At 42.0% G+C, this 16,494-nt stretch overlaps 1 protein-coding gene across 3 annotated transcripts in view; it reads right to left on the reverse strand.

The window, feature by feature from the left end:
* Positions 1-1,262: 1,262 nt before the first annotated feature.
* The window catches only part of loxl2b (lysyl oxidase-like 2b), a 35,884-nt gene continuing 20,652 nt past the window's right edge, over positions 1,263-16,494 (reverse strand). Inside the window, exons 6-14 of one of the 3 annotated variants that reach the window (XM_071518390.1) lie at positions 14,178-14,361; positions 10,826-10,977; positions 9,948-10,115; positions 6,322-6,487; positions 3,852-4,092; positions 3,091-3,206; positions 2,753-2,889; positions 2,453-2,564; positions 1,263-1,526 (exon numbers count right to left, since the gene is read on the reverse strand). In XM_071518390.1, the coding sequence (XP_071374491.1) occupies positions 1,456-1,526; positions 2,453-2,564; positions 2,753-2,889; positions 3,091-3,206; positions 3,852-4,092; positions 6,322-6,487; positions 9,948-10,115; positions 10,826-10,977; positions 14,178-14,361 (1,347 nt within the window). In that variant the 3' untranslated portion in view covers positions 1,263-1,455. Of the gene's footprint in view, positions 1,527-2,452; positions 2,565-2,752; positions 2,890-3,090; positions 3,207-3,851; positions 4,093-6,321; positions 6,488-9,947; positions 10,116-10,825; positions 10,978-14,177; positions 14,362-16,494 lie in introns of those variants that run through there. The other 2 variants (XR_011695071.1, XM_071518391.1) reach the window with 2 other exon arrangements.

Here is a 16,494-nt window from a genome sequence, read left to right on the forward strand (position 1 = left end):
AAAATGAAAGACTAGTGATGGTACACCTAATGTCATGTACTAGCTAAGAATGTGGGCATTTATTAAAGGCATTTAGCTGGGGGGGAGAAAAGCAAAATGAGGTCACATATCAGCTTCTAAAGCGAAACATGCTACACGTCATAAATAGGAAACACGTGTGAACGTATCAGAACAATAAGGCGATATCTGGGAGTTCAATATTGATCTTCGCTCATCTTGAATAAGCTATTGACCAAATCCGAATATCATTCACTAACAGTGCTCTGTGAGTGGAAAAGCTGCCGAACAGCGCCTGGTCAAAAAAAAAAACCGAATAATAAATCTTATTTGTGCCTGTCATGGTCATGCATATGTAAATGATATGTAAATCTCATTATTATTCACTAACTCTCAACCCCAAATGACTGTAGCGCATATAAGGCGACGTAAAAGAAGAATTTGCTCTTTTTTCCCCCACGTGGTTCCTAGAGCAGATTTCAGATCAAGAGAACGCACCGAATTACGGCGGGACTTGAACGCACCGCGGGGAGCTTCGGGGGTAAAGTTTCAGCCTGGGTGGATTAACCTTAACGAGCGAAAGCAATTTGGCGATGAAGGGGGGCTGTTTGCGAGGGCTCGTCTCTGTGCCACCGCTTGATTTGCATAAATGACTTTGTGGATAAGATGCAGAAAAAAATGCTCAGACGCAAAATTCTGGATGTAAAAGGCACGAACGCATGTGGAAGAGTACGGCTCGGGGGTGCGTCCAATTATTTCCACGCGCAGACCATCGCCTTTGTGTACACAATGCTTTGCAATCCTCAGGCAATCCGCAGACATCCGAACTCTCCGGGGCGAGCTTTGAACAAAGAGTCTTCTTATTAAAAAAAAAAAAAAAAAAAAAAAAAAAAAAACTGCAGCAGAGTCGTGCGCTTCAAAAGAAGACACACTTCGTGATGACATTCCTCCGCCGCCGCCGTACCTGCTGAAATATACTTGCTGTGTTTTCTTTCATCACTTATTCCAAATAAAATAATAAAAAAAAAAAAAAAACAGGTCTAGAAGTCAGAGGGGGGACACAGGCAGCTTTGCCGTTCTCTTAATCTGAACCAGGGAGGCGGGTGGGGTTAGTTTAAGGCTGTAGCTGCCTCTGTTTGGGAGGTGGGAGGGGAGGGGAGGGGGACTCGTGATGATACATCGATACATCAAATACACTTTCTGCTGGGGGGGGGGAAAGGGAGGTGGAGGTGGAGGTGGAGGGGGGGCTGCTGCCTTGTTTGAATGGGGGGGGAAACATAAAAAAAAAAGGGGGAGCTTGACGCCGGGCGAGGCCGGCAGTGGAAATCCACCGCAGATGGAGGCGTGTAGCTTGGTCGGTGGGCTTTGCAGACGGACGAGTCTCTCCGCGGTGGTGGTGGTGGTGGTGGTGGTGGTGGGGATGACCGGTCCGGCTCCCCCCTCCTCTCTCGTCGGCCTTTACCTGTGGGTCACCTGGTTGTTGAGGAGGCCGGGGAAAGTCTGCTCCGATTCAGTGCTTAATGAGCCGCCTAGGAGAGCGGGAGCAGGGGGGGGGGGGGGGGGGGGGGGGAGTTAGAGACTTGAAAGAACATTCGGACCACATCCGCGCTTTGTCCTAGTTTGACGTCTGCTGATGTGAATCCTGGGTTTTATCCATAAGCCCATAATGGCAGGACACACCTGAAGATGATAACACTTTCTAAGACTACCATATCTATAGTGCATTATAGCTAAGCTATAAGCAAAGCTGCTTATTTCATGGCCACTCACCAAAGACATTAATCATTTGACACTAAATATTGGTTTAAAATTACTTTTAAATCACAAAAACACTTTCACCCCCAAAAAAACTTGATCTTTTTGACACAAAAGACCTCAGAATGCATTCACTGGCCAATCAGAATTGAGTTTTCAAGTAATAAGGATTTATAATGCACTCATAAAGCCTTATGACCAACACATTAATGCTTATGATGCCTTATAGGAGCTCTCAAAAACATTATATAATTAATTTATGATCAATTCTAAGTACAAGCATCTCATGAATGTTTATAACTAGTCATCTATCAGAGGTTGTCATAATTCATTTCAAGTTATATCTATAATGTTTTATGAGTGGGTTGATAAAATGTAGCAGTAACCATATGTGTTCTAACAATCTTGGTCATAAACATTATGAATGCATTATAAATCCTTATGAGTGCCCTTATAATGATCTATAGTCATAGAAAGTGCTATCAAAGTAAATTCATATACATATGGCTTATTAACGAGATGTAGAATTCTGTGTAATTCTGTCAAAGGTAAGCTGTTATCTTGACATTTTAAATTGACATTTTAGAGCAACTTGCAACGAGTGTAGAAGAAGCTTCAATTCCTAGATTGCCGACAATAGAGGGAACAAACAGTAAAAGGTACAATGGCAATAAATAGAACAAATATTCCTGAGAATTACCATTATGGCAGCTGTACATCCATACGCGATGGCCGTCATATCGACATCTGCATTTCATGATGTTATTGGTGTAGTCCGACTCTGGCACTTCATAGTTGGGATTAATAATAACCTGTGAGAGAGAAGACATGGAGGATTACTCATCAACAAAAGACAAGTATAGATGGTTGCATGTTCAAAAATGTCACTGTTTTGTAATTAAAAAGCCTCAATGCAACTAATAAGTTATATTTCATGGGACAGATTTTCAAATACTCTTCAGTCACAGAAGGATAAACAACACGGAGAGGGAAGGATCACCTGGAAAATATAATCCCCGGGTTTGATGTCAGTGATATCGATCCACTGGCAGTCGATGTCGTGCCTGTAGGTATCCCAGCAGCCCACAGTGATGCCCTGCTCTCCGAAGTTGGCGCATTCGTATTTCTTCTCAATACCTGCAAAAAACGAAACGGAAAATAAGATGAGACAGTGAAGGCGTACATGACCTATATGGCCCATAAAACCCCTTCAAAACCAATAATAACATTCTAAAAGTGCATGATTTTGTCCACATCCATGTGAAAATCTAGTTTTTTTCCCCTCCAAATTCCTGAAAAGCAGACTTTTGGGAAGGAATCCTAGATGTGGGTCCTCACCCTCGTCGCACTCGGAGTCCTCCAGGCAGAAACTCGCTTTGTGTCCTTCTGCCACCTTGGTGCCGTTGAGGCTGAACAGGTCATAGTGGGTGAACACCTCCATGCTATGATAATGTCTGCAAGACAGACGGGGAAAATACATGAAGTTTTCCAAAACCCCAAAATTACAGCACAGAAATACATGTGCAGCTACAGTACAGCCTCTGTCCAAACGCAGCAGACGTCCTCAAAAGTCCAAGAAAGACTTTTGACCGCAAATTGTTTTTTGCACCGCTATGTGTAAATCCCACAACATTCCTGGAGATGGTTTGATTTTCTGAGTACGCCCTGTCCGGTTCTGCCAATCAGGACGAGGTGCCAGAGGTTTTGATGTGTGGAGAGCCGGGCCGTCATGTGAAGCTGCCAACGGTGCGCTGCTCCTCCAACCGACCACAAAAATCCAGAGACTTGTGTTTTTTTTGCAGCTCTAGCTTTAGCGTACAGCACACACGGTTGATTACAGGGCAGCGGCAGAACGTATGGAATGGAAAAGTGGCTCCAGAAAGAAGTCATCACGGAGGGTTGAATCATCTTATTTCCTCGAATCAGGTCTCATTTGAGCTGTTTTTTCCCAAATGATCTGGGGGTTTTTTTTTGTGGTGAATTACCAAACAACGCAATGAGTTCACGCGGGGCTTAGATTCTTTGGAATGGTCACATTATGAAATCTGGGCTAAAACCTAAGGACATATAAATGAGGCCTCGTAAACTGTGGTACCGACCTGTGACAGTCATGCCACACCCAAGAGTGGCGGCCAGCTTTGGGCCGGAAGTCGGACTGGCCGTTGTTGTGGATCTGGGAGGAGAAGCGCAGCAGGCGGCGGTAGGAGTTGGCCGGGGCTTGGTTGGAGGTGGTGGACAGACAGTTCTCCTCGTAGGCGCACTGCAGCATGAACATGGGCCTGTCCTCCATGTAGGTGGTCTGCTCCACCGCCTGGGGGTTCAGCACCAGGTCAGGAGCCGCTGCAGGGGCCAGGCCAGAGAGGAGACAAATTTAGAAATATGGGGGACATGGTTCTCACATTGGCAAGGCAGCTTTGGAGCACGCCAAAATAAATGAGCAGTTTTCATTTTTAAACGGCATGCAGAGCCCTGGTATGATTCAGGGAGGAGGCTGGAGTCTTAGTTCAACATTTCTCAGAGGCAAGTCATTTTATTGGTTGAATTAAGACTTAATGGGCGGAGCCAAAGAACCACAGTTTTTCAGAGCGCAAGTTAACTGGCATACTTGAATGGCAAACACGGAACTCAGGCCAAAGTATAAATAAAAATATAAATGGCAATGACTTCTTTTGTTCGTTAATTCATGACCATGGCATTGATAAGCTTGGAAGGTCAGCAGGCTAGCTAACTAGCTAACCTAGATAGCTGTAGGCTAGTATGGCTGGTCTGAACTTGGAAGGTCAGCTAGGCTAACTAGCTAACCTAGATAACTTAGTATTACAAAGTGCATTTTTTCAGTTTAGCACAAATCTATTAGCTACCACATCTCTTACCCCTTGCCTGAATTCAGTCTAACATTATATATTCAGTTGCCAACTTGCTTCCAAAAAAAGCACCTATTAAAGTGGCCAGATGATGTTGTATGCTAATTCGCATATGGATATATAGATGCTACAGCATATATCCAATTTGCATGCAAGTACTCAGCATATTGAGCATCAAAGATTTGACATACCAGCTGGCACAACTGTCTTATTGAGTATTTAACCCTCTTAACACCACTCAAACCTAAAGTAACATTCAAAGATTTAAAAAAAAAAGTCAGAACCTTATAATTCAAAGCTCCTGACATGTCAACAGGTTGGAAAACGTTGCTAGGTTTTTCAGTAGTTGCTTTTTTTTTTAGAAATGAAGTCACCAAGGTGGCCTGAAAAGTTGCTAAACCTGGCAAAAAAGTTGCCAAGTTGGCAACAGTGTAACAACTGTGGTTCTTTGGCTCCGCCCACTGAGATTTAAGAGAACCAATGAGATTATTTCTGTCTCCAGAGCAGCTCGGCCTCAGAGAAATGTTCGCAGAACTAAAACAACAATCTGCATTCAGGAAAGGGTGCTGTCTGAAGTGCAACTGCTTATCATTCTGCGCTGTAAACAGTGTTTGAAAAGCCCAATTCCTCCCTGTGGGAGGACAGGAGCCCTTCATTTTAATGCTGTACAGGTGTAAACAGTTAACAGGTAATAGTTTGTCACTCCTAGTAGCTACACACACACAGGATCACAAGGCAGCAGTGCCAAATGGTCAGAAACCTGCCATCGATTATTTGGCTAAGGCAACTTGTTCCAAGGTAAAGAAATGAAACAAATGGAAGGTACACCACAAGTGTTCTTTTCTTCTATATAGCAAGTGTCACTATGTTCTGATACTACGCGCGAGAGGTTTGTGTCAGAACTGCAAACAAAAAGTCAGGCAGTGCAAACGAGAGAGCTGGCAGTGTAGCTGCAAAGCCGACAGTGATTGCAAAAGTCTGATCAGTGAGAAAGAAGCAGAGGGAACTGTAAACAAAAGTACACAAATAATTTGTTTACAAGTTATAAGTTTTACTTTTGAGATTACTTTTTTTTTGCTTCAGTGAGTTTTATTCTCTCCTCAATTCTTATTTTTGTTTGATATTTAAGAAGTTTTGTTTGATTCTATTGGGACAAATCTGATTCCATAGCAAGATAGCTTCAGAGCATGCCAAAGTAAATCTGCAGGTTCATTTTAAGACTGCAGTGTCCTGTTATGATGCAGGGAAAGGTGCTAAATCTTTAATGGGGAATTCTACTTTTCTGTGTTGGGAGTTTTGAGCTCTGATTGCTCAACATCAAAGAAAATGCAATCCTATGGGATCATCAAATTGCAATGTTTTTATCCCCACCAATTTAGATAGATTTGAAATGAAATTCTATTGCTGGGTATGGACACTGGTGGGAAATCTTCTCCAGCCACATTCAAGTGATGAATTGAAACTTCAGAGTGAAATCCAAACTGTCTCCTAAACAGCAGTGAGCAGCGCTCTGTGCAGAGAAAGCCGGACTCACCAACGTTAGATCTTTTCCCTCTCTCGTCTCTTTGGTATCTTTGGTATAATGCATCACAGAGCGGCCTTACATCATTTCTGGGTATTGTTCAAATTTTTCAAAGGTATCTCTCACTGGCAACATGCAGCGTTGCCTAGTGCAGCTTGAACAATATGAGTTTTGGCATCTTACTCTCTGAACAGGACACTCCGGCAGCATTGCGCCCCCCTCCTTTAGCGCAGGTGAGGTGGGCTCCATGGTGCAGGCAGTGGGACAGCGACATCTCGGTACCGGAGCAGCGGACCCCGCTCATCACCACAGCGTCGGCACTCACCTCCCCAGGCCAATACCACGTCTCCTGTTGAGAAAACATGACCCATGGTACATAATTGTGGTATAATTCACCAATACTCCACTGGTTGTCTTTAACCTTTTTAACTTTAACTGATTCTAGTGCAACATTTTGATCAGATTTCACACAAGTATGAATTAATATGTTTTATTAGCATTAGTATTATCCTTGGTTTCAATGGAGAGTCTAAATGCTGTTTCAGAGGCTTTTCTTCCCTGGTTCCCTGAGTACAATTCTGGAGAAAACACTGAATCCTTGTATTTTTTTTTATGTTTGGGCATGAAAACGGTTAAATTTAAAGATATTGAATGTACAAAAAGCAGCTATCGGTCGCTTTAATCCAAAAATTATTATCATCAGTATCAATATTGCTTTCAAAAACCCATATTGGTCGAGCCCTACAGTGTGTGGCAGGAAACTTGCTTTTTTTGTCCACCAGCCACAGTGGTTTGTACATTCCACAGTCCACCAATACCACAAGTACATTTTTCGAATACAATACGATCTCCAAATGATGACGGATTACCTGCAAAAACTGGCTGGAAGTGAAGAAAAACTTTGCAGACTCAGCAAAAACCTTCAAGCATTTAGCTGGTGGTATTTTTCCCACCCTGCTCCCAATGAATATTTTACTGATACATTGCAGCCATTTGGCACCTTTTTGGAGGAAAACAATGTGGGCACTTTCAAAGGAATACCATGAATTGTTGTAGAGAAAGGCGATTTCCCATACTGGCCACTAGAGGGTGCACCCTGTCCATTTACAGCACTGTAGATGTGACAAATAAGTGAGGATGTGGTGTTGAAAATCCCATATTTGGACCGGCCATGTCAAACAGGCGATTGGATATGTTGTCAAAGCTATTTTCTTCTACAGAGAGTGCAACCTTAAAATAAATTTCAATTCCTAAACGGCCAGCATAACAAGCAGCCAACAGCAAGGGCTGGGCTGCAAGGATCAAAACAACACTGCCCACACAACAGCAGTAACAAATGTTCCCGTGTCCCTAAAATATTAATGTATAATGGAACCGCTGGGTAAAGAAATGAGCCTGGCAGGCAATGTTTTATCATAATAAATGCCAAGTTTCATGCTGATTCATTTCATAATTAAAAGGCACTCCCATTATAATAGACAGCACTTCTCCTCCCTGCCTTGAGCTAAACTTGACATCCTATAATCATCCAAAAATCATTATTTTACAATTTCCACTCATAAAGCTCGAGTCTTCATTCCGCGGCTCTGCAAACACTTTCTAAAGCCGTTAGTGTGGAGGGCCCCCGCTATTACTGTTATCACGCTGCACTGTAAACGCTGCTTGAAACGCCCAATTCGTCCCTGTTGGAGGAGAGGGGCCCTTTATCTTAATGTGTTACAGGTGTAAACAGTTAACAGAGGTAACAGTCCTTCACACCAGATGGGCGTTTGTCACTCCTAGCAACTACACACACGTAGAAACACAAGGCAGCAGTGCCAAATGACATCTGACATCTATTATTTGAGAAAGGCAATGGGTACAAAACAAGTGTTCTTTTCTTTATTATGAAGTGTCAGTGTGTTCTGTGTTACTAAAGAAGTTGCCAATAAGTATCTGCACCAATGCCGCCGAGACAGATTTCTGTACATTTATTGTACTTGGCAAGTAAAGTCATTCTGATTCACTTTCAAAGATAAAAAAGATTCAAGACTGCTGGCTGAGGAGTTAAAGAAGTTTTTCTAGCCTCCTAACAACAGTAGCATCAAATCCACATGCATAGATCTATGGATATCTGTCTATGGATCACAACGAAATGTCAGAGATGCAAAACAATAAATACTGAAATTGTACATTCAGCCAACTTATGTTCTAAGTAGTCTTACAGAGTAAAATCAACGTTTCATTCATGACTTGCTCATCAGTGACAACTAACAATCAATGACTGTAGGCAGTTTTTCATTTCAAATAATAAGATGCTATGATAGCCTGGATGGTAATTTTGTCAAGGGATCTCACATGGTTTCCTGACCTCAAGTTACTGTGTACTATTTGGTATCCAAGCAGCCAAACACGACTTAAAGGCAAAAAAAAAAAAAAAAGTTCTGGGTGTGCTTTTGACTCAGCGCAGCGCTGCAGGCTATGTGACGTTGGTGGTGTGTCAATAAAACATAAAAGGTACCTAGAAACATGCCCTCCGTCCCCTTGGTGGAGACCAAAACCCGCACCAAAGATCCCAGCGCACTGGCTGCTAATTAAAGCAGGGAGCTAATTGACAGCGATAGTCAGTTACACCCATAGGAGACGAGCAGTCTTGATGCATAGCTTTGGAAACGCCTCATTCATTCCATCCCAATCTGTAGACGGCCCCAGGAGAGCTCCCTTGGGTTGGTCCTTCAGGTTCTGTTCCATCATCAGCTGGTCGAGACATCAACTGAGGTAGAAGTGGCTCATTTAATCACATAAAGGCTAACTTTGTTCACACACAACAACAATGTGCCAATCATAAACGGATGGCAGCGAGACAGAAGTTTCATATGAGCATTTGCATATGGACACCCGAGGGAAACGCATGTTCGTTCTCCCCGCGATTCAAAAGGTGAACTCGGCCGAGAATAAAGATGGAACTAATTCCAGCTGACATCAAAGAATGAGAAAGAGAGGAGAAGGGAGAAGCCACTTAGCGGGTAGCTCCGAACTTAATCCTCGCTGAATCCGCACGAATGCGATGATAGACCTTGCCGGATCAAAGCAGGAGAGGACTCTATGAAATTAAGAAATGGATGTGGCGGGATTACTTTTTACAGAGTTTCAATCTTCACGCCACACGCAGCGTAATTAGGAACTTAAAGGAGGAGGTAGGGTTTCCGTGGCTTGCTCAAGGGCGTTTTGACGGGGTTGGCTGATGTCGGCATCGAACCGGCGACCTCCTGGATACGGGTCAGGGTGTGGGACGGCTCCCGCTTCGCTGTCTTCTCCCTCCTGGCTCCCCAATGGTGGAATGACTCAGTCCAGTCAGAACAGCAACTCTCCTTGTTCTGTTCAAAACCGATCCATTCTATCTCTCTCCTTCGCTCTTAAGTTATGTCTTGTCCCAGCACTTGTTCTTATATGAACAGACCTAACATGTTTTTAAATCAATACAAATGTGTCTATTTCTGTCTTGAGTCATGGCTCCCCCTTCTCCTCAGTCAGTCTTTCTAGCACAATATAATGAAGTAAAGCTACCCAAGTGGTGCAGAAAAACAAAACAGAGGAAAATAAAAAGAATCAACTGCTGCTTTGTTGCTGCTAGCAATATTACCACTGCCTCCGAGCTCAGCCCCAACTTAAAGGTAATGTATAGAATGGATGGACTGAAAACAGTGAATGTTGGGACTCAGGGGGCCCCATGTTTGCCTTTGCCTCGGGCCTCCAAATCCTTAAGTCCGCCCCTGCCTAAAATATGAATATAAATGTCCCTTGTCGAGCAGAAGTGGGTTGTCTCGTACCTGGAAGGCGTTGCTGGCGAAGCCCAGGCCCAGTTGTCTGCAGACCACCATGGCCTCCATGGTCCCCCAGCCGTCGCTGCACACCGTCCCCCACACCAGAGAGCCATTTCTCTCTGCCAGCACCTCCACGCGGCCCTCGTAGGGGTTACGGCCCCCACTCAGACGCAGCTACGTGCGCATGAACACAACAGAGACACGGACTTCAATATAGGGAAAAAACAATTCATCTTATTCAGATGATATATAGGATAAGATCGGATACAACTTTAATGACCCTTGTGGGGAAATTGGGTCACAGCAAATGGTAATAGGATACAGCAAAGCAGCATATAGAAGAATATATAAGAATATATATAAGAATATAGCAAATAAGATATAAGATAAGATAAGATAGCACTTTATTAATCCCCTTAGGGAAATTCAGGATAAGTGTAATGGGGTGTATTAAATGTAATGTGACCAACAAGTCCAATGTTTCAAGAATAATTGAAGTGGAAATGTATGAATAAAGGCTATAAAAAAAAAAGTGAGTTGCAGCATTATGAGGATGTAAAGTAACAGCAGTCAAACATACTGAGACAAAGAAAATATGTGCAATATGGAAATTACTAAAAAAAAAAGTATCAAATCGGTGAGAAATTACCAAAATATCAAGATATATGCAATACAAATGAGGCATAATATGGGAATATGAAGAAAACAAATGTACGTTTATAGCTTATGTGCATGATGTGCAAAATGTGGACATGTATTGTAAAAAAAACTATTCACCTTATCAAATATATTCAGATGTAGATGACATGCATAAAGAATGTGCAGGAAGGAAAAGATTGTATTTTTTTGTGAACATGTTGCAGTGTTTGAAGTTTTACACTCACCCGCTCCTGGAAGCCCATAGCGGGGACGTTGCACCTGACGGCCGCGTCTTCCTCATGGCTGCAACCAACAGACTCCTTGTTGAAGAAACACTCTGTGATGGACTTCTCAAATCCGGAGCACTCCACCTCATTCATATGCACCGGGCCCATACCTTGAAAACACAGACGCAAGAAGGACTGCTTTTTTTGGGGGGGCTTCAGAGTGAAACTGAGAAGTGAAAGCAAGTGTGAGAGAAAACTGTAACTGCAATGTAAATTTAGCAAAATATTCATGTTGAAGTACAGAATGATGCCGACGGCTGATCAAACAGGAGTTGAAGGGGTAAATGGAATTCATGTGTATTCATCTCTCCTCTGAGCTATTTAGACATCTTTATCTGCAGTGACTCATTGTTTTCCCCTCTCTGTTATGGTTTAGTTTTCTTACCTGGCTTTCATTCCTTTAGCTGATGCTTTTCTCTGCTGTTTAATTTTTTTTGACTCTGTTGTAAAGTGCTTTGTACCTGTTTTGAAAAGTGCTCTATTATAATTTTTCCATCTGACTTTTTTCTTCCAGAACACAGAGTAACAGAGAGCTGTTCACAGGAAATCATGAGGGAGAATCAAATGATGATTTTTCCAAAAGGGAGTCACTAGCATTCCCTCCGTCTCAACTGTTTCCATGTCCAATGTGCCATTATACTGGAATGTACTACATCTAAGTCCCTGGTTGGGGATGTGAAAAGGATTCTGAAGAGTTCCTATTCAGAAAAAAACCAGTGTGGAATTCTTTCTGCCAGTTATGGGGGTACACGGCACACGCCTAATTAGAGGAAACCATACTATTTTCCACAGTATATCCTGATAACAGGTGAGCTGGGGCCTTACAACCTTTTATAAGCCAGTTACAAGGTTTCTGCTGAGTCTGTCGTTTGAAGTAGGTCAGTGACACATTTAGGGTGGGGGGGTTGGGGGTGTCCAAACCTCCAAACCTGCTTTGCCTGCTGTAAAAAAAAAAAAAAAGAAAAATCTCCATGGCAGCCAGTGATATAACACTGCTGGTAGCTGTCTGGGAGGAAACTCCTCTGTCGAGACCATAAAGCGGGACTGCTAGGAATGAAGGCCGCCATTAGGAAAAACCTTGTCAATAAAAGAGGGGGGTCTTCCTCTGAGCTGGTCCCGACTCCCTTGGAGGCAAAGGCTTGGCTGTCCACATGTGAAGAATTTTGTTCCAAAATCAGATATCCGCCATTTCCAAAAAGTGACAGCCACTGTTACAAAATGATTGACAGCGCAAGAGTACTTTTTTGTTACTTTTTCAAAACTTCAGTCTTATCAAGTCATTTATTACATATTTAGTCTTAAAGTATTATTTTATGCTAGCCAGAAGAGCCATCTCCATGTGCTAAGGAGTCTAAAGAGCCTGTAGTATTTTCATTAGGTCCTTGTTGAACTGCCATGTCTGAAATGTCTGTGGTAGTAACCTTTATAGGCCAGCTGATGGACTGCAAATTGCCGATGCTAGTTTTGCTTTTTCCATTTCACATTTCTCTACAATTCGAATTGCTGGTGGAAGCGTTTGGCTAGCTAGTAGGTTTCCTGATAAGGTAAGTTGTGTCATTTTACAACATTAGGTTTGTTTGTTAGGCTTCTTCTTCTTCAAAGTTCTTTTTATTGAATTTCCCATCAAATCACAATTACAGGTAGAATGATCAGGTAAAAGTTGTACAGATAAGGTCATCCCAACCCTATCATTATTTGTTGGGCTTCTTTGTTGTAAATAAGTAAGTACGTAACTAAGCGTATGGTAGCAGTAACGTTAGTTGTTAAGTTGTAGTAGTGAGAAATTATTGTTGATTTGATTTCTGATTTGCCTAGAAGCTCACAGCTAGCGAGCATGTAACTAGCGCTAAGCTAATTTTCAGTTCTTAAAACAAGTGAGAAATTCTGCCAATGAGGTCGAGATAATTGCACTTTTTTCCTATGCAGTTTCACTTAGTTCAGGAATTTTCTAGAGAGTCAATATCTTAAGGCAGAATAAGGCAGTATCACTCCACTGGTATAAACACAATGACACACACACATGACCCAATCTCCAGAATGTTTTCACTTATTTCAAGAGAAATAATTTTAAGACTCAATACTTGATTGACTTGTTAAGATGCAATTTTTTTGCAGTGTGGTACTTTTTGGTTGGAAAAATGCCAGCTGTTTAACAGACTGGATCGACTATATTTTAGAGAGTCATGAACTTCAGGTAATAACTTTCCAAAACTGAATACAGCAATCTTCATATATACTTCCAAATCAATATAACAGTTTCTACCAGCTTGCTGTAATGGATTCCCATATTCACCTTCCTACACAATGTAACTGATCCTATTCCACTTAGCCAAACCACTTTCTCCATCAGGTCCGTGAGTTCATGTTACTCTGGTCAGTCGGACTGTGGGCTGAAGTAAAAGGAAGGGATGGAATTACTGCCTGTGAAATGTTTGGGATATTTTCATACCTAAACATTTGGTAAGCAGATGTACTGTTGCTACACAGTCATAAGCTTTCATCCCATGCCATGCAGGCACTGCATGTCCATGGTTCCTCCAACAGCAAAGTCTGTAATTCTGAGCTCACTGTCAGGAGACTTTCAGGTCTACTGTGTATTGGGTTAGCCAGTCCAGGCTTTTGGACTTTTCTGTCCAAATACATACTTACCCTTTTTCTATACCCTTTTCTTTCTCTTGAGTGTATTCTCTGTTAGTGAATATCAAAATCCTGTGAGGATGCTAGACTAAAATGTGGTAGTGACAGATGCTCGGGACAAGATGTGGCAGATTTTGAATGAAACCCGACTGGTTTTGTTCCAAACTTAGATAACAATCTATCTTTCAAAATTATAAACAGCACAAAATTAAAGGTAATTATGGTACTTTTCAAAGTATAGTAACTTTGTTGGACCATATAATAACACTTCATTGAAAGGTGTTAAACTTAAGGTAATTATTTCTTCTCAAAATGGATATAGCATTTTTTCATGGAAGTCTTGATTTTTACCGTATGCTGGATAAATGGGGAGTGGCTGTAGCCCGAGAGGTTAGAGAAGCAGGCTTGTGACTGGAAAGTCACTGGTTTGAATCCCCAGATTGGCTGGGGAAATATGGGTGGGGAAAGTGAATGAGTAATGCTCAGCAACTAATTTAGAGGTGCCCTGCAGCAAGGCACTTAACCCTCCAACTACTTAGTGGCCAACAGCAGCAGATTGTGGTTGTACTGGGCGGCTCCCAGGTGTGAATGTGAAGCAGGGGTGGAGCCGGAAAAGAGTCAGTCGACTTTCCCCGAATACACAAAGATTAAAATCTATATAAGAATAGCGCACCTTGTCCGAGCCGCCCTCCAGACAGGGCCTCCTTGGCGGTACCGAAGCCCAGCTCCCGACACACCACGGAGGCGGACAGCAGGCTCCAGTTGTCGTCACATATGGTGCCCCACTCGCCGTTCTTCAACACCTCCACTCGGCCCTCGCCCACGATGGCCCCACCGCGAAGACGAACCAACGGTTGCTGGCGGGGAAAAGCGGAGACAGAGATCTTTTGTAAAGGCTGAAACGTGCAAATACTAAAGGAGAAAAACCACATATTTAGGTCATTCGGGTTCAAGGAGGCCCATCTTCCAAAAATAATACAGTCAGCTGAAGGTTTGCAACCTCAAGTTGGACTTTTCTCCCTCTGAGACGGTGGGAGAAGCACTTGGGAAGCAACAGACTGGGTGGCTCCATGTTTACAGTACGTGCTTGTTATGTGGTTCTCCCATTAACTGTTTAGACAAATTGGAAGTGTTTAATTTTACAAGTAAACACATTAGTGGCATAGTCTAATCTGATTTACTGCCATTTGTATTCATAAAGTGCAGTCCAGACATCTTAATGTGTGGGCTTTGGGATTGCGGATATGTCTTTCCAACTACTGTATGCCTCTGCCAAATACTGGTACTAAAATAAGGTCTTCAGCATTTGAAAAACGTGACACCTTCTCTTACAAAATAATGGATTGCAAAAAAAAAAAAAACCCAAAATGATGGTATTTATGACTTTAGGTAATTGAAGTCCTTAGTTGACAAAATTATAATACTTTAACAGACTGGACTACCTATATTTCAGACACCAGGTAATGATTTTTTCCCCACAATGGCATTTTGAAATAGAACTATTCATATATGATTAAAGCCTAAGCCAACTTACAGTGAATATACTGATTACACTGTGTAGCCTTCAGTAGTACATAACCCTTAATGCTGAATGTTAGCGTTGTGTTTAGAAATGCGTACTACAAATTATTATCAAAGAAATAAGGTAATGGATTCTAAAATGCTACTGTATGTACTGTATCCATTCTGAACAAGTATTTGCTATCTGAAATTCATCGTCAATATTTTACAAATAAGGTTAATTTCATCCTCAAAAGTTTTACTATTCATATAGTAGAGTAAATGTGGCTACTAAACGTATCAGAACCTATGTAAGACTATTTCAACGTGTTTAGAACATGTTAAGCTGGAATGTATGAATGAAAGGTATGAAAATCATTAATTAGAACATTATGAGGGTGTGCAAAATAAAAGCAGTAGAACATACGGAAGCAAAGAAAAAAGTGAATGGACATATATAGGATATGAAAATACACCAAAAATCGTGAAATAAGTGAAAAATTGCAAAAATATCAAGACACATGCAAGGTAAATGCAATATATAATGAATGAGACTGCAAATGAGAATATGAAGAAAACAAAGGTGAATTTACCGGTTATATACATACAGGTTTTTTTTATGGACTTTTATGCCAGCTATCATTCCTATATGATTTGATCATAGAGGAGGTTTTAGCTTTTTTTTCCCAAATGAATATCTCCTTTCAGAATGAAACTCTTCAAACTCCCTGGACTCAGACTGGCTGGAGGCTCTGTGGGAACGTGTTGAGAGGATTTGGGATGTCAGGACGGCCACGCCCAGCCCAGCACTAAGCTGTGGAACGTGACAGAGAGCAGGCAAGCTCATACCTCATATCTGGACATGTGGATGGAGTCACACATAGACAAATTCCTGTCAGCTTAGTGGTGCTGTCACAGGGGAAAAAAAGACACAAAGTAGGAATTGCATTTCTGGTGTTTTTCTTCCTCGAATTGAAAGTTTACATGGTCATTCATGGGCTGAGTGAGTTTCTTGGGCCCTTGGGACCTGTGAAAAACCCACTGTAAAACTTCCATGGGTGTCAGTGAGAAAATAAGCACTCTTGTCTTTTCGTGTCATACTTTATTGACTCCGGGCCCAGATTCACTAAAGATTTGTGCAAAGAAGACTATATCCAAATCAGAATATCATGCTATTCACTAATCATGCACAATGAGTGGAAAGCTGCCTATCAGCGCTGGTCAAAAACATAAAGACTCTTTGTGTCATGGTCATGCATATATAAATTGTATGTAAATCATATCATTTTGCCAACATAATAGCTATTTCTAGGTGAGGTAGTGCAAATCAAGAGTTTGTCCATCTGAGTTTGTCCATTCAGAATGGCTGCCATCATTGCTTCAAGGTGCAGGCATCGTGGCCAGCAAGTCAAGAGGGCTTTCCATGCTAGATTCTCAGATCAGACCAGAAAACGCTCCAATTATAAAGGTGCTTTAGGGCATAAGGGTGC

This window comes from Centroberyx affinis, unplaced genomic scaffold (assembly GCF_046629955.1).
Source record: "Centroberyx affinis isolate AG114_WGS23_722 - 3 ecotype Tasmania unplaced genomic scaffold, CSIRO-AGI_Caff_v1 ptg000579l_1, whole genome shotgun sequence".
NCBI classification, from domain to species: Eukaryota; Metazoa; Chordata; class Actinopteri; order Beryciformes; family Berycidae; genus Centroberyx; species Centroberyx affinis.